The sequence below is a fragment of the Cyprinus carpio genome, chromosome A12 (assembly GCF_018340385.1).
Source record: "Cyprinus carpio isolate SPL01 chromosome A12, ASM1834038v1, whole genome shotgun sequence".
Taxonomy (NCBI): Eukaryota; Metazoa; Chordata; class Actinopteri; order Cypriniformes; family Cyprinidae; genus Cyprinus; species Cyprinus carpio.
In genome coordinates this window covers 18,780,292-18,806,777 of record NC_056583.1, presented here as the reverse complement: position 1 = coordinate 18,806,777, position 26,486 = coordinate 18,780,292, and the positions used below count along the sequence as shown (strand labels likewise).

General features: G+C 37.5%; 3 protein-coding genes across 7 annotated transcripts in view; 1 reads left to right on the top strand and 2 right to left on the bottom strand.

The window, feature by feature from the left end:
• The window catches only part of baiap2b (BAR/IMD domain containing adaptor protein 2b), a 52,692-nt gene extending 51,677 nt beyond the window's left edge, over positions 1 to 1,015 (bottom strand). Inside the window, exon 1 of the mRNA XM_042768009.1 lies at positions 679 to 1,015. Coding sequence (XP_042623943.1) covers positions 679 to 750 — 72 coding nt within the window. The 5' untranslated portion in view covers positions 751 to 1,015. The remainder of the gene's footprint in view (positions 1 to 678) is intronic.
• A 4,624-nt stretch (positions 1,016 to 5,639) lies between these two features.
• chmp6b (charged multivesicular body protein 6b) lies at positions 5,640 to 8,841 on the bottom strand. 2 transcript variants are annotated; one of them, XM_042768005.1, is made up of 8 exons: positions 8,598 to 8,841; positions 8,262 to 8,371; positions 8,076 to 8,163; positions 7,876 to 7,962; positions 7,711 to 7,776; positions 6,656 to 6,736; positions 6,503 to 6,572; positions 5,640 to 6,408 (listed from the first exon to the last, which is right to left on the bottom strand). In XM_042768005.1, exons 1-8 carry the CDS (start codon positions 8,658 to 8,660, stop codon positions 6,353 to 6,355), a joined length of 621 nt encoding a protein of 206 aa, XP_042623939.1. In that variant the 5' UTR covers positions 8,661 to 8,841; the 3' UTR covers positions 5,640 to 6,352. The 2 variants fall into 2 exon arrangements, with proteins under 2 accessions (XP_042623939.1, XP_042623940.1); XM_042768006.1 differs by lacking the exon at positions 8,598 to 8,841 and adding an exon at positions 8,540 to 8,558.
• Positions 8,842 to 9,202: 361 nt separating this feature from the next.
• Positions 9,203 to 25,997, top strand: sec24c (SEC24 homolog C, COPII coat complex component). 4 transcript variants are annotated; one of them, XM_042767969.1, is made up of 25 exons: positions 9,203 to 9,363; positions 12,322 to 12,512; positions 12,771 to 12,857; positions 13,450 to 13,567; positions 13,748 to 13,917; positions 13,990 to 14,721; positions 14,913 to 15,055; positions 15,648 to 15,716; positions 17,550 to 17,661; positions 17,850 to 17,977; positions 18,086 to 18,224; positions 18,314 to 18,429; positions 18,525 to 18,649; positions 18,787 to 18,978; positions 19,259 to 19,352; positions 19,558 to 19,674; positions 19,859 to 20,029; positions 20,143 to 20,239; positions 20,798 to 20,943; positions 21,105 to 21,243; positions 21,945 to 22,063; positions 22,226 to 22,405; positions 22,491 to 22,682; positions 22,916 to 23,005; positions 24,028 to 25,997. In XM_042767969.1, the coding sequence occupies exons 2-25, from the start codon at positions 12,341 to 12,343 to the stop codon at positions 24,166 to 24,168; spliced, it is 3,789 nt and encodes a 1,262-aa protein (XP_042623903.1). In that variant the 5' UTR covers positions 9,203 to 9,363; positions 12,322 to 12,340; the 3' UTR covers positions 24,169 to 25,997. The 4 variants fall into 4 exon arrangements, with proteins under 4 accessions (XP_042623903.1, XP_042623905.1, XP_042623904.1 ...); XM_042767971.1 differs by lacking the exon at positions 12,771 to 12,857 and having other exon boundaries at positions 9,204 to 9,363; XM_042767970.1 differs by lacking the exon at positions 15,648 to 15,716 and having other exon boundaries at positions 9,204 to 9,363.
• The last annotated feature ends 489 nt before the right edge of the window (positions 25,998 to 26,486 follow it).

Genomic DNA, 26,486 nt, shown 5'->3' with positions numbered 1-26,486 from the left:
AAGTCCAAAAATAAAGGAACCAGAGAACTTGAGGAAATGTCCAGAAGCAAACTCCTGAAATGTATTTATCTTCTACAAGCATAAGTGATGAAATCACTCCAGGCACCCAGAGCTCACATGTGTTCCAGTGAGTTACAGGTGAAATGACAGATTCAAGTATTTGGCTAAACTGGTTCTACACTGAAACCAGCTATATCTATTTTTAATTATACGAGTCTGTCGTTTGCATTATTATTTAAAGGGACAGTTCACTGTAGAAAAAAAAAAAAAAAAAAAAAAAACATTACTTAATTCACTTAGTTAGACAGTCTCAGCCATCATTTACTTTTATTGCAGTTTATGCAATATAATGAATGATGACTGAGGCTATCAGTCCCTCACATTCTGCCCACGATCTCTATTTGTGTCCCAGAAAAGAAACTGACACCCTTTGGAACAGCATAAGTTTGAGTGTGATGACAAAATGTTCATTTCTGGATGAACTGTCCCGTTAAACAAGTGATTCATCAGCAAGCAACTTTATTAAAGAAAACCTCTACATTCAAATTTTGTTTTAAGTTTACAACATGAATGAATGAATCTGGCACAGAATATATAGAAAATACTCAATGCAGATTTAATATAAATATAAAACTATTTAAGGCAGCCTATACAAAAAAAAAAAAAAAAAAAAATCACCTTATAGACGTTCTCCGTTATACGGTGCACCTCTTCGGTCCGGGACATTTTGGAAGCTTGAGTCAGAACCATAGACGAGAATTTTAATTTCTACCGCAGGAAAATGTTTCCAAAAAAACACAAGAGGAGGAGAAGGAGGAGGAGAAGAAGACACTGTAGCATTCAAACAGAGAGTGTCAGAGGCAGAGGAGGATGCGGGAGCTTTTATATGGAACTCTCTCACTGATGCCCACGCGCAGCCGCCGGAGTGGCGGGAATCCACCGTACGCGTTCATCCTCGTCACTGGAACTGCGCTTGATATTCAAACGGACTCGGCCTTTTCTCTTTTCTTATCTTCTATGCTGCGAGCGAGCAGCGCGACGCGCCGCGACGGAAGAGCTTCCTTGGTTCTTCTAATAGGAGCGTTCGCGTGACAGAGCTGCGGACGTGAGATCATTTACTACCAGTGTTGGGTTCGTTCCTCAAAAAAATTTAATATATTACTCTTACTACAACATTGTGCCGTGCTTGCAGTGTATACTGTTTTCATAATGGATAATGTTCACGCTAAGCTGAACAGTCTGTTCCTCAATCATGATGTTTGTATGCCTGGACCCACTCTTTAGTGGGGTTGCTTTTGATTCATTTCAATAAACTGAATCTTTTAATCCCCTGTTCACTAAAAAGATTCATTTACTGAGAATTTCTCCAGCTTTCGTTCGCCAGTATGTGACGGAGTGACGACCGACAAGCGTGTGTATAATAAAAGAGTCATTGAATCATTAATTGAACCGATTCGATTAGTTATAAACAACCAAATCAAGTCATTATCCTTTCATGCATATAGAAATTTACTAATAGTATTTACTGAAAGTAGGCTATATAATTTTATTTTTGTCATCATGTGGGCATAATTTACATATCAAGCTATAGAAATTAAACAGCAGTGATAATAGCCTAAATCAGTTATTGAATAATAGTTATACATCTAAAATAAACTTATATAATATAAAACAATTTAAACGGTGTAAATTTGAATTGAATTTAAAAAAAAATTGAAGAATTCTTTTATTCACATTTATTTATTCATAACTGTAAATGACAGTTTACAATTATGTAAAGACAGAGCATGAAAATGAATTTGAACGATATTTTACTTAAAAGATTCATTATCACTCGAATGTATAAATTTATTTAACACCATACAAATAAGTTTAAATTGAAATTAGACAATGTTAAAACAAAATTAGAATGTACGTAAGAAAAACGTCATCGCCTCAGCTATGAATTTCTTAATATTTTATAAACGTGCTATTAGAGACATTTAATGGTGGATTTTTATGTAAAGATGACGAATCGGTCTCTAAATCAGAGGTTAGATGATGTCTTTCGTTGTATTGAGAAACATTGCTTTATGGTTGTGTTCCCAGCATCATCATGACTACATCACTCTTAGTGCAGCTATCATCCAAGGACTGGAGGAGGATCAGATGCGATGAGTACAGTAGTGGGCACTGCGCAATTCATGTGTGGGTCGGTGCTTGTGATGTAGGCAGGGATTCCTTTATGTAGCCTATCTCTCAGCAGCTCCTACCCACACCACCAACACACAGTTTCCCTGCTGCACTCTCCCTCACTGTACTATCATGTAATGGAGAACTACACACAACTACATAAACCAAGAATACAAACACATTCAGGATTGAGGGCAGCCAATGTAATCATATAAGACTCCACCATTGAAATACCCACACTGATCAACCATGCACTGATCAAACACTGAATATTGTGAGTGTATGAGAATATTTATGATAAAAATGTTGTCATTATTATTTAAGTCACACAACACAGATTGTTTCAAAGCAGCTTCACAGTAATAAACAGCAAAATGTTGAAGTGTTGAAGTTAAAAAGTTCATCAATCATGAAACAACTTCAATTTTAACTATAAGCAGCTCAGACAATAGTGTCCTTATTAAGCTCAACTCATTTAAGTTTTTGTGTTCCCATCCGATAGTGTCAGTACCATTATTACCAATAATTGTACTGACCCAACAATTGGTTTGATCTGGTCAATCACATTTTATACAATAATTGGTTTTTATCTGGTTTCTTTCTTTCTTAAAGGGATACTCCACCCCAAAATGAAAATTTTGTCATTAATCACTTACCCCCATGTCGTTCCAATCCCATAGACTGCCAAGTAAATAACAGTGTCAAGGTCCATAAAAGGTATGAAAGTCGTCGTCAGAATACTCCATCTGTCATCAGACGTGCAATCTGGGTTATATGAAGTGACGGGAACACTTTTTGTAAGCAAAGAAAACAAAAATAACGACTTTATTCAACAATTCCTTTGTCAGCAGTCTCCTCTGTGTCTCTCTATATCACCGTGTGCTGCGTATGCTCTTCTGTATCATCCGCGCCACAAGGATGCACTGTTTCTACATGTATTTAGTTTTGATTTGAAAGAAAACAGCACATCCTCATGGCGTGGATGACAAAATTTTCATTTTGGGGTGGAGTATCCCTTTAAAAGACAATTTAGCCCCCATTTAAGCAGCATGCAAACACATTAAAATGATTCCTATGACCAGATTAAACTTTAAACTTACATTTTTGGGTTCTAGAACTCTGAATAAAACAACTGTCATGTGGCTACATTAATTTGAGTTTTTTTTTGTCAAGTTATAACCTTGTTTTAATTAGCCACTGTAACTGAACATTCATTCATATATTAATTTAAAATTAGTCATTTCAAACATTTTGAAAATTCAAGCTGTTATACAAACCCATTTTTCTTTGCTTTTTTATACAAACTTTTAAACAAGAATCATGACCTACATTTTGCAATTAATCAAAGTGTATTATTAAAAAAGTCTTATTAGTTATCATTGCAGACATGAAGAATTAATTAATTATTTGATTAGACTGCTGTCAAAAGTTGCCAACAAGAGCATGTATAGAATGAAAAGAATGTTCATTTCTAGTTTCTTCTAAATTACATGCATGCAGTAATATTTCAATAGGATGATAAAGTTAACCGCAATATGAACCTTAATCAGAAAATTGTATGTGCGTAAATGTGGTGTTAATGGCCCTGACAACACCTTTTACAGCTGTTCTGATGAAAAAAAAGCATTCAAATTGTAGTTGAAACTCTACACCTGCATGTAATTTTTAAATGAACCCCAAGACCGTGATTATCTAGATTGTGTTGATTACAATTAGAGCTGATTTCCACAGGAAGGTAGATCCCGAAGAGCAGGACTGAGCACCCCATGCTCTAGTGTTTTCCTGTTTTAAAGGTCAAGCGAGAGAGTAAACTGGATTTAATGGTTTGTGTGCTCCTTGATTGTAAAGGCCAAAAAATCCAATCTGATACAAAGGACAATTTCCTTTCTTTGTTTCTTTTTCAGCCAGCTGCACATATACAGTACAACTCATGGAGGTTACTGGCAAATGCGTATACAATTAGAGATGCTTCCGTCTAGAGTCCACATCGATTGATTTCACATCACAGTGGAGGTCTTATCTATACTGAATCTATCAAGACCAAATGTAAAGGATAAATAAAAAGCAACAAAGCAAAACAGAGATCAATACAGACATTTAAATCCAGCATCTCTTTAGAACAGCTGCATGGATGTGATTAAGATAAGCATCTTTTGAGCTCTTCTGTGTAAAAACATGGATAACTTTCTTTAAATATGAGATGAGAAAAGAAAAAATGTAATTTAATTCAGATTAGATGAAGTCAGAAGCTGATACATATTTGAATATAGACTTTAAAGTAAAACATGAAGGATTTAAAACTGTTTGTAGGAGTCCTAACTCATACTATGTAGGATATCCTCAATTCAAATATCTTTTTAGAAAGCTAATTTTCTGTCTTTACCATACATTCTTCACACCTCCCTTGTTTACTGGTCAAAGTCAGATATCTGACAATGTAACAGTATGAAACTGCTTCACACTGAGCTCTGGTGGAGCCATTCAGACTCGTGGGGCAGCCGCCCACTCCCATATAGTGCTTTGTGTCAGGCGAGATAAGAGCAGCCCCACGTAGCTCAAACCGGCTGGTTCCAGACAATGGACTTCCAACTAAGCAATACATACTTGGTTTTAGGTCAATACCTTTCAAACAATGGTCTAACTTAGGCTCGCTCAAGAAAATCTGTACACTAGTGAAATACACTGGAACCAGTTACCTGGGTTGCAGCTAAATCTCAAATAGTATTTAAATGAATTAATTAAAAATAAACGTTGTTCCCAAATATATTGCTGAAATGTTTGGGGTCAAATTTCTTTATTTTTTTTAAGAAGTCTCTTATGCTCACCAAGGCTGCATTTATTTGATTTAAAATACAGTAAAAACGGTAATATTGTGAAATATTATTACAAGGGAAAATAAGCATTTTCTATTTTAATATTTTTAAAAATGCAATTTGTTCCTGTGATGGAAATAGAAATTGAATTTTCAGCAGAAGTTACTCCAGTCTTCAGTGTCACCCGATCCTTCGGAATTCATTCTTAATATGCTGATTTGGTGCTCAAGAATTTTTATTATTATTATCAATGTTGAAAACAGCTGTGCAGCATAATTTTTTTTTTTAGGATTCTTTGATAAATATTTGAAATATTTTTGTAAAAAAAGTATTTACTGTCACTTTTGATTAATTTAATGCATCTTAGCTAAATATATATTTCTTTAAAAAAATCTTACTGCCCCTAAACTTCTAAGCAGTAGTAGTATATAATGTGGATTTATATATGAGATATTAAAGAGATCTCATTCATGTATTTTTGTTGATTAAATTAAGATTTGACATATCTAAATCCGTTTGGAGAAATGCATAACTACCTGCAGCAAAGCAAACCATTTGATTTGGCCAATCTGCCAGACTTGTCCCCAACACAGCTTGAATTACACTGCTGTCTAGTGGCCACTACATGAAATCATTTTCTTGCAGGCACAACAGTGATGAAAACGATTACATAAAATTTATTGTTACAGAACTACAAAATGAAATAAGGAAGATAAGACCATAAACAGTGAATTCACATAAGTTTTCAGAGAGCTAACATGTAAAAAACTGATAAGACCTCAAGTTTAAATTAATCAGTGCATTAGTCACAAACCAAACTATGACAGAAAAACAATGTTCAAATGTCATTTGTTTTGCTTGTATAGATCATGTCCTTGTATGTTATGTATGCTTCATTAAACAAAACAGTGTGTGTGCAGCATAATGCATTAAGGATTGGACTATTTCCCTCTCAATAAGAAGTGTGCACTAATGGTTTTTTTTCTTTGTGACAAAACGTTGTATTTGAACACTAATTTTTGGGGATCATTTTTAACAGAGATTGTTATAATATAAGTGATGCATGCATTAGAAAGTTACAGGCATTGACATGATACGCCTTTGATATATAATTAAAAGATCAGAAAAAACTGTAGGGTGATTAGAAAGACCAGGCACTATTAAGAGTATTTCAGAATTATCATCTAAACTAAATGGCATACAGTATGCAGTGAATATACAATTAGAAAAATGGCATAATTGTAGATCTTTAACATATATGAGAGGGAGGACTGTCAATCACTCCCCAGAGTTTTGTCAGGGATGAGCCCTTGGGGTCTCCAGTGGAACGGCACGAGAGTAGACATGGAGGTATGATAAATCTGTATTTACATTGCCAACATCTCTCGCTCTGGCTTCTTTTTCACCCTCTCCTTCTCCCGCACTGAAATATTACAAAAATGTTTTGTTAACATTTGCATACTGTGCACTGCATGTATAGTAATTACCACAGAAATAGAGAAGAAGAAAACACTCACCTGGCTCTTGCTCTGGAACCTCTGGTAGTTCTTCCCCAGGCACCTCAGGAAGTTCAAGGTCAGCTTCTCCCTGAGCACACATAGGACATGTATAAGCTAGATGAAATCACAACATCAGTAACAAGAGCTGTCAGAAAGTATTCATGTACACACCTGAGTGATGGCCTCCAGCTCTGCTAGCACAGCATCCTCATCCTCCTGGGTCAGAGATCCTGCCAGCATCTCATCAATTTGCTGCACACACACAGACAAACAGGAATGAGAAAAAAAAATCACTATATATATTGAAATGGCAACAGAAAGAGACACAGCATGTCTGCTAAAGATTTCCAGCTGCCTCTCAGTTTCTCTAGATTTGATGATGTAGTGCATGTGGTGTAGATTGGAAAAGATCATTACAGCTGCTCATAATTTTTTTGTTTAATGATTAGACTTACTATACCTGATATAGTAACATATGGTTGAAACAATAAGAGTAGCATGCTTGTATGTGTCGAATTCAGCAGGTGTCAGTCAAAACCTTTTACTGCCATGTGCTCAAATAAAGATCAGTGAAAGATTGTGTTGCACATATCAATCTAAAGAAAAATATGACATCCCTGCAGTACACTGAACTTTTTTTTCTTGAAACAATTTATACTCAGAAATTGCTAGTAAATTTCAGAAATAATTACAAAGAAACGGCAAGTAAAACACTGAATTAAACATTACATTTTTAAGAAGTAGAAAGATGTAGAAGTGTTATTTTCTTGTAAACATACTCCAATAATCTTTGTTTTATTTATAACTTAGAAAAAATATATATTTTTTTACAGTGTAGGAACCTTTTTTCATTTATATATATATATATGTGTGTGTGTGTGTGTGTGTGTGTGTGTGTGTGTGTGTGTGTGTGTGTGTGTGTGTGTGTGTGTGTGTGTGTAAAAAAAATGATAATAAAAAAAAATTTAAAATATGAACTGAATAAAAATTACTATTACCAAGGCACTAATGAAATGGTCACTGATCATAATGAACTCTTTGAACAGAATGTCAGATGTTTTTGGGAAATGCCAAATATTTTGCATTGTTTCAGTTCAGCTTTTTACTCAAATCATTATGTTGCCAATATCATTTATAATGAAAAAATGCAACCAAAAAAAAAAAAAAAAAAAAAAGTATATATAAGGGTCTTATGACTTTAACTGATTGTTAACATTTAAATTTACCTTCTGATACTCAATGGAATCATGTGTTTCATCCATGATCCTCTCCACCTCTTCTAAGGACAGCATCTGGTTAGAGGAAAAAGAATAGAGATACAATGCATGTTAAATTCACCAGTACACTGTACTAAGCATGACCAAGAATAGCATAAATTTCTCATTATGTACCTCATGCATTTTCTTCAGGCAATCATTGCCAACTTTCAGTCCTTCAAAGACTTTCATCTCTATTTGTGCAAATTCGATATCTTGTACCTGTAAAAGAAAAATATTTCTGGATGTGATATGCATGAATAATGGCAGACATGCTACAATAATAACAATAATAATAATACAGAATGGGATGCAACAAGATCTGTTTTATTTACCATCCGCTCCAGATTGCTTATCTGATTTTCAGTTTTGTCCAGTAACTGATTCTGGTAGCGTTTCTTTTTGAGGAGTAGGAGTGCTTTCCTGAACAAACAGAAAATATTATTAAGGATTCAGCTTGTTTTGGAGACTAGACCTCCTAGTTTTAGGGGTGCCAGGAAGAGAGGCATGATCACACTCACTCTTTCTTTCCATCATTCAACAACTGTTTGGCCAGCTGTCGCTCTTTCTCCATCTGAAGCGTTATCTTCTTCTGATACTGCTTCAGTTTATCTCTCTGCTGCTTCAGTTGCTGTTCACACAAAAATAATAATACAGAAAAATTAAAGTAATAAAATAGACAAAATGTACAGTTATGGTCCTATAGCTACATTATACAACACAAAACTGCAGTTTCACTTTTGGAGTCGATTTGTCAGTCTGCATCAACACAGAACCCTGGTGGTACAGTGAAACCCACCATTATTAACTTCTACTTCTCTCACTACAATGATTAGCCAGTTAGCAGTCTAACACACCAGCACAGCCCTGTCCTGCTCGGTCACCCGAGTTGCTTTCTTTTTCCCGAAAAGATTTCCCATGTCGATGCCGCATCCCCGCCACTATCTGTCCAGACAGGGGCGGTGTCTCTAAGATTGAGAAAATGTTAATTCCACAGGCCGCGATTCTGTCAGACCATAACAGAAACACTAAAGTCTGAGCTGTGTGGAACGAAACAGCAACACTGCCTACCGGGTGTTCTGTACTTCAAAATAAAAGCCATTTAGAACCACTCGTTTACCTACATACCTTTACTGAGGAATAATAATAATAATATTCTGACAGTTTAGACATTTTTAAAATTATTAAAGGTCATATGCATTTAGGATTGCTCAGTTAGAAGAATAAAACATAGTCTGGGCAAATATTCCAAATATATTTATTGGTTAGATTTAGTGCAAAATAAAAGTAGCTAATGCGTTAACTAAAGCCTACTCTGCTTTACAGACTTATTCACTGAGCCGTTCTTTCAGGTCAGATAGCAGTTAAGCTATTGATAATAATGTACAAAAAACAAAAAAAAAGTGAAACGTGAAAGTCCTCCATCTTCATCTACTTCATCACGACCGGATGTGGACGTGGCATACATTTTCAGTTCTTCCGGTGCGCGTGAGGAAAGGATTAAACGTCCGTCTCACCGCTTTCTTTCCGTGAAAGAACGGCAGCCCTATCGCGTTTACCGGCGTTTAGAACCGGAACGGCGTTCTGACGAGTCGTTCGTTAACTCACCGAGCTGTTTGTGAGGTAAGCTGTCAATTGGCGCTGGATATTTGTTCTTTTATTTGGTTATTTATTTCCCTGTCACTGTTAGCTTAGCTTAGCACATTCAGCGTCGAGTCATTTATGAGTTAAATTCATATTTAACACATGAAAGTGACACATTTTGCTGTAATTCATACGATATAAGGGCTTATTTGGGTGAGATGCGTGTTGGCAGACCCAGTGGGTCATTTTCTGATCTGTTTTAATAGCCAGCAACGATAAACATCCGAAATTAGCTTAGCAAGAGGTGAGAGAGAAGGAGTGGATTTAATGTTCTCATACGCCAACTAGTGATTTTAAAAATAAAAGCAGCCAGTTATTAAAGCTTAACGTGTGTGATGTAACTTAATGGCTCAGTTAATATTATATTATTCAGTTTTAAAAGCACATGTGTAGTTGCTGCAGAGCATCTGCTTGGCTATGTTATGATTTTGTGATTTTGTTTCTCGACTTCCTGATCGACATTTCAACTTCAAGTGTCTTAGTGTCATCATCTCAGTTTTTTAGGTTTATTGTTTTACCAATTTAATGTCCCTCTAAATTGCTTACATTTCCCAAATTTCTATGTATGAAAGTGAAAGCACGACACTGATTTCCAGACGCGTTCGAGTCTCTAGCGCAAAGTATTTTTTCTTTTTTCAAAGTTTTTCCAAAAAGGATGTTCACCTACAAATCAACACACTAAATAACTTTAATGAAAATTTCTGTGATCATCATATGTAGATCAGTGGTGAACACCCATTAGAAAGAGATTTTCTTTTGTGTTCCCCATAGTAAATTAATGGGTAACTATGGTAATTGGCATGTTTTTTTTCCTAAACCACGCCCTCTATATATGACTGGTTGTCAAACATATCTAGATATTTCATTTTTTAAAGGATGCTGCTTTTCTATTAAGCTTTGTGGTGAAATCCACTGATGGACTTTAATTTTTAGTGACACTTGCTTGTTTGATCATCACTGTCTTTGAGCCTTAGGGCATGAAACCAGTTGCTTGATCAGGAGACTTGTGACGAGTTTGAGTCTCAGACTTGATTTTTCATGTTTGCTGGTTTCCCTTCATGTAACATTGTCACCCAAGTTAAGATCATGTACATGACACATCAGAGTTCCTCTGTGTATATTCAGGTCATCCAGCAGGCCTGTCATTTCATTTCAGACAGATAGATGGAAAATGAGCATGTTTATCTCTGGAAGTCCTCGCACATGTGGTGCTGTATACTATTACGGTATCCATTGCCTTGAATTATTCAACATTATTCAAGGCTTTGTTGTGCTAGCAGTTCACTTTGCTATACTACTTGCTAGAAATGAGGAGTAGTGGTTTTAAATCAGGTTTATTAAGAAATATAGATCTAGAAATTTCATAATTGCTGTTAAAACTACTTTTCCATCTGCATTCTGTGGGTTTTTGTAACATCTGCTATTAAGAAAGCAAGTGTGCTGGCAGTAATTGTCATTTGAGTCCACTTCAGTCCAGTCAGCTTCTGTTTCATGGTTGTTTGAGAAATGGATATGTGGGAGACACTATTAAACGCCATTATAAAAGCAGATTCAGGAGTTACTCGAATAAACTGTTGGACTAGTGAATTGAAGAGTCTCAGATGTTTGGGGTGGGTGTGGAATGCTAAATACGTCAGACGTCGGTTATGCGCTGTGAATGTTATTAGGGAGTGCTTTCTTTGAATGTAGGTTATGTTTTTGTTGAGTATCATAAACAGGTTTTTTAAATAGTATTACGTCTATGTAGACCTAAAATTTCAGCTTTAAAATGAAGATCATACTTCAGTATTTCACAGTTTAAAGCTGGCATGAATTAAAAATGTGTCTTTTTTACTTTCTCAATGCATATTCCTAGCCTCACCTGAAGACCAGATTTTTTTTTATTCACAGTGTGATAACTTGCTTGATTGTGAAAAAGCTTTTCATTTTTGGCTGACGATACTTACTTGGTCTTGCAGGCTGTTGGTTAATACTAATTAATAGCCAAGTAGCTGTTTGAATGTCATTTTGGACTTTTGCAGGTAATACTGCCTTTCAAAATCCTGCCAATAGTTAATGCAGTAGATTCAAGCTCTGTGTATAAAAAAAAAAAGATTATTCTATGTTTAATTCAATGTGTTAATTGCTGTTTCTTTGTAATAATTGTAAAATTGACTAACAATGTCCTTTATGTGTGTGTGTGTGTAATAATGTGCTATAACGCTATTATTAACATTAATTTATTAAGTTATGATGTTGAGATCATCTTATGGGTGAACTTGACCTCAACATAGACCTTCATGATCCACTGCAATCTTTCATTCACTTTTGACTCTATTTTGATTTCCAGGTCTTTTTTTTTTCATGATCCAGTCAGTTTTGTTTGGATAAATCAAATCCCGTTGTAACTTTTTTTCTTTTAAATATATTGTTTCAGTAAGAAATGTCACATTATGCAAGTTGTGAATATTATTTTAAGAGGCTTTATTTATGATTTGAAATGTAGGTGAGATTTACCTTAACTAATACTTCCTCTAGAGTACATAAGATATCACTTTTTCACTTTATATAGGGGTGAGGTTTGTTTTCGCAATCATGAATGAATGATTTTAGATTCTGATTCCTAAAAATAGTGTAAATTCTCCTGTTATTGGTTTACTCATCAACTTTCTTGTGTTGTTTGCTTTTAGAAACCCCAAAGCTTTTCCAGCTTGAAGGGTGAAACAGCTTTTTCTGGCAAATTTCTCTTTTATGACAACATTTGCAGCACTGAGCTTAAATGATTAGATGGGAGTTTTGCTGTGCCAGCAGTCCAGCGGCACATGTCTTTAGACCCCTGAAAGCATCAGAGAGACTAACAAGACCTCTTAAGCTCTTCTTACAGCAGAACCTCATAAATATAGATTTACTCCCTCAATTTCTCTTTATCCTTTTTTCCCCTGTTTCTGCTGTCTTCAGAGATAGGGATGAACTGAGAATGAATGTCAACCAGCAACCTCACATGGCCTCTCCTTACGGGCAGCCACAGCCTGGGTATCAGGGCTACCCCCAGCCTGGATATGGTGGTGGCCATGTGCCATCGGGATATCCGGCTCAGTACGCACCTTATAACGGGCCGGGCTCTGCCTACCAACAAGGTCCACCACAAGGTAAGGGGGGGTGAAAGTACAAAATGATTGTGACTGGTTAAGAAAATGCGTTTATGACAAGTTGTTATAATTTAATATGACCTTCAGTTCAGTCTGTAAGATCTGTTAATTTATCAGCTGTGTTTTTTCGGAGTGTAAGCGAAAAAGAAGAAAGTGACAGTCACATTTCTCCCTCCCAGCCTCCTCTTTTTTACCTCTCTTCTCCTGTTTTAACATTTCATTCCCATTTTTCACTGCTCTCTCTTTCTTGTATTGCAGGATGTTCTCCTTATGCAAGCTTTCCCTCTAAGACTCTCGCAACAAACTTAGTCTCTGACCTGTCCTCCTCCTCTCCTCTTGACCTAGGTAACTGGTTTAATTCTGCTTAGCAGCCTGTCCTCTCCCCTATTCCCTGCGATTTGTTATTGACTGCAGTATGTGGGATGGCTGAGCAGCACTGTTGCACATGTAGCATTTGAAACCAGAGTTAGGCACACAGTTGGCTAGTGACATAAGCAACTGCAACTTAATATATGGTTTATGATGATCTATAAGAAACTTTCCCATCAGAAATGTGTATGTAAAACTTAAAAAAATAATGTTTTGCTAAATGCCTAAAAAAATAATCTTATTGTCATGAAGAAAAAATGTTATGTAAAATGTTTTGACTCTTCTGATGTATATTTATTTTTCCTGTTTCCTTCCATTCAGCTTAGGTCCTACATTTTTACATCTGTTTGTTCTCCTTAATAATATCATAAGTAGGAAAAAAAGAGACAAAAGGACCAGCAAACAACACAAACAAGTCTCCATATTCTAGGCTGCGTTATATTTTTGCTGCATCATTTGCTTAAATAAAAAGCCTTTGTTTCTCAAAGTTAATCATAAAAGTTGGAAATAAAATGTGTGTTGTTGGGATAATAAATTATTCCGTTATTTATTTTTGGTCCTGCTAAAGGTATGAGAGGACCTCCCACCTCAGGGGCACCACCTGTCTCAGGTGCCCAGAGCTATTCTCAGTTTGGGCAAGGAGAAACTCAGAATGGACCACCTCCAATGGGTGCTCCACCACAGAGGTCAGTGACCCATCATATCAGCACTATGTGTTGTTTCTTTAGTTTTGTGGCTGATATTGATTAAATGGGTTATAAATAATTAACATTTAATATTTAATGAATGCAAAGAGAGTCTTATTTTAATGGTTTCGCAGCATTGTCATGTTTCTTACTTTGATCTTTTTTTAATTGCTTGTTTAGACCTCCAGTGTCTCAAACTTACACTCCAGGTGCAGTGAATCTGTCTGGTCCTCAGCCCCCATTCAGCCAGCAGTTTGGAGCTCCACCTGTCAGCATGCAGCAGATGACCAATCAGATGGCCAGCATGCAGGTTGGATCCACTGCACCCTCCCCTGCAGGCCCAGGCTATGGTAAATAGTTCTTCTAAAACTTTAACTTAAGGTCTAGAGCATTGCTGTGATTGACAAATTCTTTTTTTCTAGCCCCTCCCTCTGTATCCCAGGCTGCTATGTCTGCTCCCTACACACCTGCAGCTCCTCCTTCTTTCCCACCTACTTCCGCTGCTCCCTCACAGCCTCCACCTACTGAAGCTGTAGCTCGGCCTCCTCCACAGTCCTACTACGGAGCTCCACCACCTGCCCAGCAGCCTTTCCCAAATGCTGTCCCACCTTTCTCCTCCACTGGCCCTACTCAGCCCCAAGCTCCACCACCTGTTTCTCCACAGTCCTTCCCTCAAGCTCCACCTGTCTCTCAGCCTCCTTTTTCCACAGCCCAGGTGCCTCCAGGTCCCACCCAGTCATACGGAGGCCCACTTCCTCCAACACAGCCCTCTTTCTCAAGACCACTGCTTCCCACCTCCCAGCCCTCCACATTCCCTGCAGGTCCACCACCCACCTCGACTCCATCTCAGCTTCCAGGGGTCATGCAGCCCCAACCACCAGTTTCCCAACCCTCACCTTACCACTCAGGTCCTCATCCAACCTCTACTGGGTTTCCACCACAAGTTGGTGCTCCACCAAGGCCTCCTTTTGCTGGAATGCAGGGCCCTCCTATGGCACCTCAAGGGCCTCCTCTGGCATCACAGGGGCCTCCAATGGTGCAGGCTAATCACGTACCCCCTACACAACCTGGGATGCCACCCGGTCCTATCAGTGCTTCCATGTCAGGGCCACCACCACAGCCAGGAATGCAGGGATATCCTCCCCAGCAAAATGGTGAGCATCAGTGTTGTTACTGTTAATTATAAACAAAATTCCTGTAATTTCCGTGTTTTTAATAAAGCAATACATTTTTAGAACAAGTACAAATTTTTTATTTTGAGGTGAATCATTAAACAGGGCTAATTAATTCACAAGTCTTTGTTTTTGTGAACTGATTTGCTTATTGTATATTTTTTCCCTACCAGGTGCTTTCGGGCAGGTCAGAGGTCCTCAGCCTGGTTACACAGGACCATATCCTGGGCAGCCAAACTATGGAGCACCACCAGCTGCACCTGCTCCAGCACCACCCGCCACGAAGAGGCTTGATCCTGATTCTGTCCCAAGCCCGGTATGAACAATCCTGGTCTGACATGCACATACACACCAGGTCATGGTCCACCATACCTTCTCTATATACACATCTTCTCATACACATCTCTTTTGTGTATTTTTCAATTGTGCTTTTTTTTAATATATATATAGATATTTATCCATAATTTTCAGTACTACTAATGCACTTGCATCCACACTCACACACACAGATGTACACTGTCAATTTATAAAATAAATATCTATGTAAATAGGTGTGTGATGTGCTTGTGTTAAGAAAGGCTTCGCTCTGGAGTCTCCTGTGTCTGACATGCATGCACTATGGCGGCTATTAGTAAAAATAACATCCAGATTCATGGATTTTTCAAGGCTTGGAAATTCTGCACGTGCCGCCTCGCAATTAACTGCACACATGTCTCTTATACTGTCTGCTAAACAGTGTGATTAATCATCAGTAATTCTAGGCTTGGAAAAAAACAGAGGAACTGTAACTGTGGTTACACTTCTGTTTATCTTTTCTGCTCTTTCTCTCTTTTTTCTTTTTGTTTTGGCTTCTCTCTCTATCCCTCTCCTCTCTTATAATTTGCAAACTAAATTGTTAAAATGTAAAGCAAGCCTCTGACATGCCGCCTGTGCAGAAAACAAGACATAGAATAGACCCAGATGCAATCCCAAGTCCAGTAAGTGCCTCGTGTCTCTCTGCTGTTCTGTGTTGTTATACTGTATCCAGCTTTCTCAGTTCTTTACTCATAGGGATGCCAATGACTGTCTAGATGAACAGAAGTTTTTTTTTGTTGTTGTTCTTATTGAGCTGACATAATAGCTTTTGTGTACTTGATAACTTCCTTAAAAGGATACTCCACCCCGAAATTAACATTTTGTCATTAATCACTTACCCCCATGTCGTTCCAAACCCATAAAAGCTTTGTTCGTCTTCTGAAAACAATTTAAGATATTTTGGATGAAGACCGGGAGGCCTGTGACTGTCCCATAGACAGCCAAGTAAATAACAGTGTCAAGGTCCATAAAAGGTATGAAAGTCATCATCAGAATACTCCATCTGCCATCAGACGTGCAATCTGGGTTATATGAAGCGACGGGAACACTTTTTGTAAGCGAAGAAAACAACTTGACTTTAATCAACAATTCCTTTGTCAACAGTTTCGTCTGTGTCTCTCCATATCACCTTATGCTGCGTATGCTCTTCTGTATCATCCACGCCACAGCATACGGTGATATGGAGAGACACAGACGAGACTGCTTGACACTGTTATTTACTTGGCTGTCTATGGGACAGTCACAGGCCTCCTGGTTTTCATCCAGAAAATCTTAAATTGTGTTCTGAAGACGAACAGAGCTTTTACGGGTTTGGAACGACATGGGGGTAAGTGATTAATGGCAAAATTTTCATTTTGGGGTGGAGTATCCCTTTAATGAGATTAAAGGAATAGGCCAAAATGTAAAATTCTGTCGTCATTTATTCATTCTCGTATCGTTCCAAAACTATGACTTTCTATCTTCTGTGGAACACAGAAGATGATCTTTTTTGTCTGTACAATGGAAGTTAATGGTTTGGGTTCCAGTTTTCTTCAAAATATCTTCTTTTGTTTTCCACAGAGAAAAGAAAACCATTCTGGTTCGTAACAACCTGAGGGGGAGCCAATGATGACAGAATTTTCATTTTTGGGTGGACAGTCCCTTTAAGTCATAATTTCTTTGATTCTGGAACTTTTTTTTTTTTAGACTGGTCATTGGTGCCCACCCAAAACTGTTCATATCTACTCTCCGGCATGCAATAAAGTAACAGTGTGTGCATGACTGACATGTTCTTATTTATGGTTTGTTGGGCTGTTTAATGTAAGCATTCTGGCCCATAGTTTAAAGGTATATTCTGGGTTAGATGCTACTCGTGCTCTATCAGTGGCATCATTGGGATGACAAGAGGGCAGTAATAGAGCTGCAGGGTTGATGTAATTTTGGTTGACAACCTGGTTTTTCTATTGACTTTTGGGTTATTGCAGAAACTAAGCTTTGTGAACAACAAAAGTTCATGATTTCTACATGTTTTGTGTAGAATCACTGGGGAATCACTGATGTATTTTGTCGTAGAATAACATGTAAAAATGTATTAAGCTTGTGTTAACCACAGAACTTATTTCAGGCGTTAAACCAAAAATCCCAAAAAAATAAACATTGACTTTGGAACCACGTGTTTAAAAATGTTAACTCGAGTCCTAGTTTTAGGGCTCATACCTGCAGCACTCTGTGCTCTTGTTTGAAAGTTGTATTGAAAGACAGCATGTATCGGGCGTTGTCGATGAAGCTTATTCAACCCTGAATATTCCTTTAATCTGGTTTAGATGATCAGATGTGGCGCTTAACTTAAAAACCTACAGATCCTGTTTGGAGTAGTTCTATATGAGCATAAAGAAGTTTATTGGGTGTGTTTTTTTTTTTGTTCATGGATAAAGGCGTGTCAGTCTTTCATAGGCTGGTATTTTTTTTCCACTCAGATTCAGGTTATCGAGGATGACAAAGCAAACAAAGGAAGTGAACCTTTTACTACAGGGGTCAGAGGTCAAGCCCCACCTCTTGTCACCACCAAATTCCAAGTTAAAGATCAAGGTAAGAATAGATATTAGATACTTTTAGACATTGTTTGGAATCAAACAACTTTGAATTGCTACTTATTGAATACTGTATAGTGCATGCTATTTTTTTTTTTTTTTTTATCTATTGTAAAACAGTAGGCTTTATTCCATGATGTTACGGGTCTTGATAAAATATGCATTATATTAATCATCTCTCCAAAGGGAATGCGAGTCCACGCTATATCCGTTGTACAGCCTATAACATGCCCTGCAATTCTGACATGGCCAAACAGTCCCAGGTGCCCCTGGCTGCTGTCATTAAACCCCTGGCCCCTCTGCCTCCAGATGAGGTAAAATGCCACTTCTATGAGTGTGTACTCCTGCATTTTGTCGATTCCATTTGAAATGATTGCAGGAGGGTTTGTAGGTAATGGCATATCATTCCTTTTTATTGGCAGACACCGCCATATCTTGTGGATCATGGAGAAAGTGGTCCCATCCGCTGTAATCGCTGTAAGGCCTATATGTGCCCGTATATGCAGTTTATCGAAGGTGGCCGTCGTTTCCAGTGTGGCTTCTGCAGCTGTGTCACCGAGGGTTAGTAATGCTCCCATAACACGCTTCTGTTGAATTCATCCTAATTGACATTTAATGTTTTGGTTTCTGTTCTCCTTTCACACTCCTAGTGCCTCCCCATTACTTCCAGCATCTGGATCACACAGGGAAGAGGGTGGACTGCTATGACCGACCAGAGCTCTCCATGGGCAGTTATGAGTTTATGGCTACTGTGGACTACTGTAAGGTACAGTATATGTTCCCATCATGCCACTACAATCTTAAGGAAATTCTGTGCTGATATGTATGGGATTGTTAATTCTGAATACTATTTATTGACAGAACAACAAGATTCCTCAGCCGCCAGCCTTCATCTTCCTGATTGATGTGTCATACAATGCTGTAAAGAATGGCATGGTTGGAATCGTATGTCAGGAGCTGAAGACGCTGTTGGACTACTTGCCCAGGTGAGTTGAAAACAGGAAGCAGTTTGATCCATCAGAAGAACGCAGAAAATTAATTCATATCTGTTGAGAGATTGTTTTTGCATGTAAAACAAAACATTACATGTAATTGTGACATTGCCTATTTATTATTCCTACAGAGAGAACCCTGATGTGGAATCAAACATTAGAGTTGGCTTCGTCACTTACAATAAAGTGCTTCATTTCTATAATGTGAAGGCCTCCCTCGCCCAGCCACAGATGATGGTAGTGTCAGATGTGGCTGACATGTTTGTGCCCCTACTGGATGGATTTCTGGTCAATGTCTCAGAGTCCAGGGTGGTTATTGAGAGGTAGGCTTCAGTTTTTGTTTTTAGTAAAAACAGTAATGTAGTGAAATAATATTTCAGTTTAAAAATAAAAATTGAATAATGTAATTTTTTTTGTCAATAAAATGCATCCTCATATCAGTTTCTTAAAAAAAAATCCTTTTGAATTGTATTGTATATGTAGTAAGTACACTGTAACACCCATATTTTAGTAGAATTTTCCCGTTTTAGCTAGTATAAAAGCTAGGATACCTGAATTTTTGACCATCAAAGTATTGATTATGAAAATGTACGTTGCCCACAGTTTGTTGGATCAGATCCCTGAGATGTTTGCAGACACGCGGGAAACCGAGACTGTGTTTGGGCCTGTCATTCAGGCCGGGCTGGAAGCACTCAAGGTATTTGATCTTATTGAGTGAGTGGACATCATATGAATGCATTGTGATTCAAAATGATGTCAGCCTTGTAATTAAATGGAGCATTTCTGTATACAGTGCTAATGGAAGAAACTTTTAGTATAACATTTTATTTTGGTTTGAGTGTTTCGTGTCTACTCCGAGTGGAATCATTAAGTAACAGTAACATTTCTTATTTGTCATCTAGGCTGCAGACTGCGCCGGAAAGCTCTTTGTTTTTCACTCATCTCTTCCCATTGCTGAGGCTCCAGGCAAACTGAAGAACAGGGAGGATAAGAAACTAGTGGGCACGGATAAAGAAAAGGTTCCTCTCAAATCTGTTCTGCTCATTTCATTGTGTCTGTCTCTGAAAATGTTTTGTCATCATTGAGATTTTGAGAACTATGGGAACATTGTTACAGAAGGCATTTTAATGTGGTGTTTATTGGGTGGTTTTAAAGGACCCTCTCCAGCACATTGTGAAGTTCCCATCTCCATTTCTTTTGCAGTCATTATTCCAGCCACAAGTTAGTTTTTACAACACCCTTGCCAAGGAGTGTGTTGTACAGGGTTGCTGTGTGGACCTCTTCCTCTTTCCCAACCAGTATGTTGATGTAGCAACGTTAGGGGTGGTCCCAACTTCAACGGGTGGCTCCATCTACAAATACACCTACTTCCAGGTAAGAGAGAACTATACCACCTAGCCATTAATACCATACGTGACCAGATCAAAGAAATCTTCTTAATCAAAAACAACATGCACTGCAATTATATACACTATGGTTTGTTTCAGGCTTCATCTGACCAGGAGCGTTTTCTCAATGACCTGAGGAGAGATGTGCAGAAGCCGATGGGCTTTGATGCAGTGATGAGGGTCCGCACTAGCACAGGTAAATACACAGCTCTATACACCAGATTTTGGATTATTGCTTGTTTTTTGTTTTTCTTTTCTTTTCTTCACAATATGTTTATACACAACCGTTGTTGTGAATGTGAAGGCTGTGTTTATTTTATCACAAATACAGTAAACAGCAATATTGTGAAGTAGTATTACAACTGAAAAATTGTTTTCTGGTTTTATTCATTTACTATTACCTATTCATACTTTATTCCGGTGATGGGAAAGCTGAATTGTCACAGCTGTTACTCAAGTCTGCAGTATCTTTGTATTTCGTACTTGCATTTCAAACATTTGAACAGTAGTGTTAATCACCACTCATTTTAACAGAGGTGTTCAACTTCAAAAGCCAGTTAGGGGCCATGTTCAAACCACAACAGATCAGCACAAATTTATAAATGCGTTATGTTATGACTTTATTCTACAGCTCTCCAAGACATAGCAGCCAGGCCTTCATCCACTTCTTGTTTTGTTTTTTTCTTGCATTTTTATCATCAGTTTTTAATGCATATATGTACAGGAGTTGAACTTGTGTGTGGTGCTGTGACAGGTATCCGGGCGACCGACTTCTTTGGTTCCTTCTACATGAGCAACACCACAGATGTAGAGCTGGCAGGACTAGACTGTGACAAGACCGTTACCGTGGAGTTCAGACATGATGACAAGCTCAGCGAAGAGACTGGAGCTCTAATGCAGGTGTGTGTGTGTGTGTGTGTGTGTGTGTGTGTGTGTATGTGTCTAGTATTGCACTCATATGTGAAGTGTCAGCTACACTGAATTCAGCCGTCTCAACATTTAATGACTTCAGCTGTGCCGGCCTTTTTGTCTGTACTCTCTTTCTCTCGCTCTTCTTTCAGTGTGCAGTTCTGTACACCAGCTGCAGTGGTCAGCGACGGCTTAGGATCCATAACATGGCAGTGAACTGCTGCTCTCAGCTGGCAGATTTGTACAGGAACTGTGAGACTGACACCGTCATAAACTTTTTCGCCAAATATGGTGAGTAAAACCACACACATCCTCTTATGGTCGGATAAACACCACCCCACTGCTTCCTGCGCTAGCATTCTTAGGGCCACCTCTGTTACAACTATGTAAAATTGTATTCAGTTTTATTTTATTTTTTCATTTTATTTATTTTTATTTTGTTATTTACTTATGTTTTTTTGTGTGTGTTTTTGTTTGTTTTGTTTTCAAAAGCTAGAGCTCCCTTCAAGTGTACATACAGCATTTAATACACAATTGGTTTGGTGTTTTTCTTTATTTATTTTTTTATTAATTATTATTAATAAATCATTTATTTTCAAAAGCTTTTGTTTTGGTGTTTTGTCTTGTTTTTAGTTTTTGTTTCTTTTGGTTTGTTTTCTAAAAAGCTAGAGCTCCCTTCCCAGTCTCTCCACATCAATAATAATGCATCATTGTTTTGATGTTTTGTTTTTTGTTTTTTGTTTTGTTTTCAAAAGATCTACATAATTTCATAAAACCAGCTTGCAAAGGCAAGTCAGTAATAAATTATGATTGACATGACGATCAACTCCTACCTATTTAGCATCTTAATGGAGGCTGAAATGTTAATCAATCATAATGTAGGCCATTTTCATGTAAAAGCTTTGAAGATATATTTTATTATTTTTTTTTTTTTTTATGTGTTTTGGGACTTGATTTGAGTTGAAAGATTATGTGGCTGTATGTGTTTACAGCATATCGGAGTGTACTCAGCAGTCCTATCAAGAATGTACGTGATAGTCTGGTGAATCAGTGTGCACAGATCTTAGCCTGTTACCGCAAGAATTGTGCCAGTCCATCTTCAGCAGGGCAGGTAACTAGTGCCTTAACCAACACACAAAAACACAGTGTACTGTTCTTTCATACAAATGCTATTTATTAATGATTAAATATCTTCATTGTTTCTGTCATGTCCTGCATTGTGTATATTTTCTTATTTTTACTTCTATTTTCTTGTCTCTTCGTCTGCGTACAGTTGATTTTACCAGAATGTATGAAGCTACTGCCCGTGTACCTGAACTGCGTGTTGAAGAGTGACGTTCTGCAGCCCGGGGCGGACATCTCCCTGGATGACCGTGCCTACCTGAGACAGCTGGTCAGCACTATGGATGTGTCCGAGAGCCATGTGTTCTTCTATCCTCGTCTGCTTCCGCTGGTGAGAGACAAACGCAATAATATCGGCCCATTTGATATTGTAATTGAGCTGTGATGATTATGGTACGTTCTCGATTTCTCTACAGCAAAAGTTGGATGTTGAGAGCATATCTCTGCCTGTGGCAGTGAGGGACTCGGAGGAGAGACTGTCTAGGGGAGGAGTGTATCTGTTAGAGAACGGACTGAACATTTTCCTTTGGGTGGGGGTCAATGCCCAACAGGAGCTGCTTCAGAACATCTTTGGCACGCCGGCCTTCGGCCAGATAGACCCCAACATGGTACGACCCCTTATAAATACTGAGAAAATAATATACATACATAATGTAAATAAAAGATTTGTTTTTTTTATCTCATACTGAAACAGTTATGTAGCTCTGGTATTACTTATGAGCACATGAAACTTTACCAATCCTTTACCAAGGAGGCCTGACATGTTTTTGCATGTTGCATTTTGTTTTTAAAAATATGATGTGAACATTGTTGATTTTTATTGTGTGTTTTGCTGATTTAGACCTCTCTGCCGGCTTTGGATAATCCTTTTTCAAAGAGACTGAGGGAGATTATTGAGTCCGTCAGGGCACAGCGCTCACGATACATGAAGGTAAATACATCACAGGGCTTGATATGATGCTTTTGCAGATATTTGTGATTCAAGCAGCTGAAAAGATTGTTTACTTTTATGAAAATTTTGTCACTTGTGTTGAACTTGTGCTTTTTTTATTATTATCATCTCAGTACAATAAAATTATTAGCAAATGAAACAAACATCAGGAAGTCAAGATAATCCAGGAATTATGCGTGACCTTGACTAAGAGGAGAAAGAGTAGTTTTCTTTCCAGATTAATATCAGTGTGTTCGTCTATGATTATTCTTCACTACGTGGGGGCAATGGTCACTCGTGATTATAGGATAACACCTTTTAGTTTTAGTTTAAACTTTTAGTTTTTATTTATTTATTTATGTAGTTGTTGCTAGACATTTATGGATTTCTTTCCCCCACTGGGTACACATTTCGACCACCTGTGCAAAATATTCTTTATACCAGACCTGTACAGCGCGCACAGAAAAAAAAGTGTACAACTTTTAACTTTAATATGCTTTTTATATTTGATTTGATCCTTGATGTAACTAAATGATGCACATTTTAGGTACCCTGAAAAAACATTTTTTATTATAATATAATATAGCTAATATGAAAAAATGAAGCAGTTATTGCTCATGAATTCCCTTTTTGAGGTCAATTATTTATTAGGCTTATAATATAATGTAAAAAATATATATTTTTCAAAAAACGTGAACGTTATCTAAAACAGACCCTTGTAGTAAGAGTTTGCACACTACACTCTAAATGTCTTCAAGTTTTGTTTCCGTTCTGTGCTCATCATCCACTATTTCCACCACTTAATCAAGCCACTTTTCTAATATTATGTTTTATTTCACGTCACTATGTTTGCATTAGCTCTTGTGTTGAGCTATTTCGTCCACAACCATTATAGCATTTGATTTCTACGAAATATTTCTATGAAACCTGTTTTTCCCTCCAGTAGTTTACTCATTTTCCCCTATTTTCAAAACCTGTCCAAGACTATATTAATATGATTGTAAATAATCGTTGTCTTTCAGCTCATGGTGGTGAAACAGGAAGACAAGCTGGAGCTGATCTTCAAGCACTTCCTGGTGGAAGATAAGAGCAACAATGGAGGGGCCTCTTATGTGGACTTCCTGTGCCACATGCACAAGGAGATTCGTCAGCTCCTGAGCTAGGAGCATCAGGTCCCCCTTCTCTTCCCTAGGCTCTGTATTCAGAAGCCCTTTAACTTTTTATTTAACATAATAATACACAAAATCCCTTTGCCCATCATCTTCTGTCCCTCAAGTATAATCTCATCCATGTGACTCTTGAGGAAGAAGCCACCTTGTAAAGGAAATGTTGCTCTGTCAGATTACGGTGTTCTTTTGGTTTTAGTGGTGGGAGTTTTGACCCAACCTTCTCCTCACTTTCGATGATAGGCTTGTGAGACTGTATGTGTGATAGAGGAGGAGATATGCTGTTGTTACTGCTCTACAGCTGATCTGGGATCAGGTTGTGAAGCCTCAATTAGAGCATAAACTGCTTTGTGAAACGAAGATCTTCAGAACAGCTACCGGGTTTTAGAGTGTGTTTGACTGTGAACGTTGATGTTGATTGTACTGGGTGTTCTGTGAGAAACACTAGCACTGATTAATGGTCTCTAGGTATCAAATGACAGAAAAATAACCACATTAGAAATGAATCTAGACCTACTCGGAATACAGTGAAATGAAATCCCTCATCTTTTGATTCATATTGGAATAAGATGTTTTAGAACAAGTTAGATTCATGTCTATCCAATTATTTGTATTTTTTTTTTTTCTGCATAAATTCAGTTTCCCTTTGATTATCTCTCTCAACCTTGGCCTTACTGATGCTATTTTTCCTTTTTCACTGTTTAGCTTGTCTAATTTTTGTCATTTTCACCTTTTTAATGTGTGTGGAAAACCTAATAGACTCTAAGGGAGTTTGAAGTGTGCTGTTAATCGTTCAAAAACTCTGAAAAAACATTCAAAATAAAAGTCTATGCATCAACTTATCTTTAAAAGAAAGCGGGAAAGCTGTTTAAGAGCCCCAGCTGAATATTGTGCTGCTTTTCTCCTTGCCATTACCCTGATTCTTTATAAGAAGCAGATATGCCTAAAACTGATGCGTTAGTGACGTTTCTGCTTCCTGATGATGAATATGGATCCTGAAGGATGCCTGGACAGACAGTTGAAATTCAGATGAGCCTCTCAGGAGGATGGGAGTTGTCAAAACCCTAAAGATGGTTCAGTAATCAGGCATACATTACAGAAGCATTCTGGCATTCATTCAGTTCCCTATTAAATTATTTTCTTTTTTTTTCTTTACTGTATGGTCTGTTGTAACGTGTATACTACATGTGCTTGTTCATTTATCAGTTATGATTTAATATTATGTTCTAAATCTGTTTAAAGGAGCAAGTGGCGTCTCTGCTCTAGGGTATTAATCATTGTGCAATGGAAGCCTGTGCTGAGAGTGGAGTGCGGGACTCATTTAGAAACTGACCATTTCTAACCGGTTTTCTAAGCGAGTGACGTCAAGCACATGCGGAATTGTGACCTTAAAAGCAATCAACACTGAATACCTTGTCATCGCATTTATTACATGTACAGAATTAAAAATCACATTTTAAAAATGATGTCAAGCTAGTGTGCTTTGTTGAACCTTTAAGTGAACTGCATGAATTTTTTTTCTCTCTCAATGCTACAAAATCTTTTACAAGCTCATCTTAGAACTTTCAAAGACATTCTGAAATATATGCTTATTTTTATCTAATATTACAGAGCTCTTTTATATAAAGGGGTGAGCTGGTGTGTGTTTCTCAGAGGTGTATCCTAGTGAGGTTCTCTTTAGAACCGAGGGATCAGCCTTTGAGTTGTTTTTTTTATTTATTTAATAATGTTTTTGTTGGTCACAGACTCCTCAATGTCTTTTAGAGTCGTGTCGTCTTGTTTCATCTATGCCTCCTGACTGCAAATAAATACCTATATGAATTCAATGTCTCCTGCACTCTTACGAATCCCTCTATACACAGTGCAATGTATTAGATTCAGAATTAAAACTAGATGGTCAAATGCTGCAGAAATGTGAGAGAAAAGTCAAGCAAAATCCACATTGAGATTTTTATCAGTTCAACATCCTGGCCTAATTTTGATGTATTTGTTTCCGATGAGGTGGATCTTGTGTCATGATCTCTGATCTTAATCCGAGCTTAAAGCACATTCCATGTCCAGAGCATCAGACTCGCTTAAAATAAACTTTAAGCTGCATTATGTAACCGAATGAGCCAGACTTTAGGGGTAGTGGTGTGATTATTGCGTTAAAGGTGTGTTTATTAAGTCTGTCTCAGAGAGTTATAAGTATCATGATGGTACGTTTTATACGGTCAACCACCATAAATACTACAGTTCAAAAAAAGTTTGGGGTCAGTATTTATTTATTTATTTATTTATTTATTTATTTATTTATTTGTAAAGAAATTAGTTTT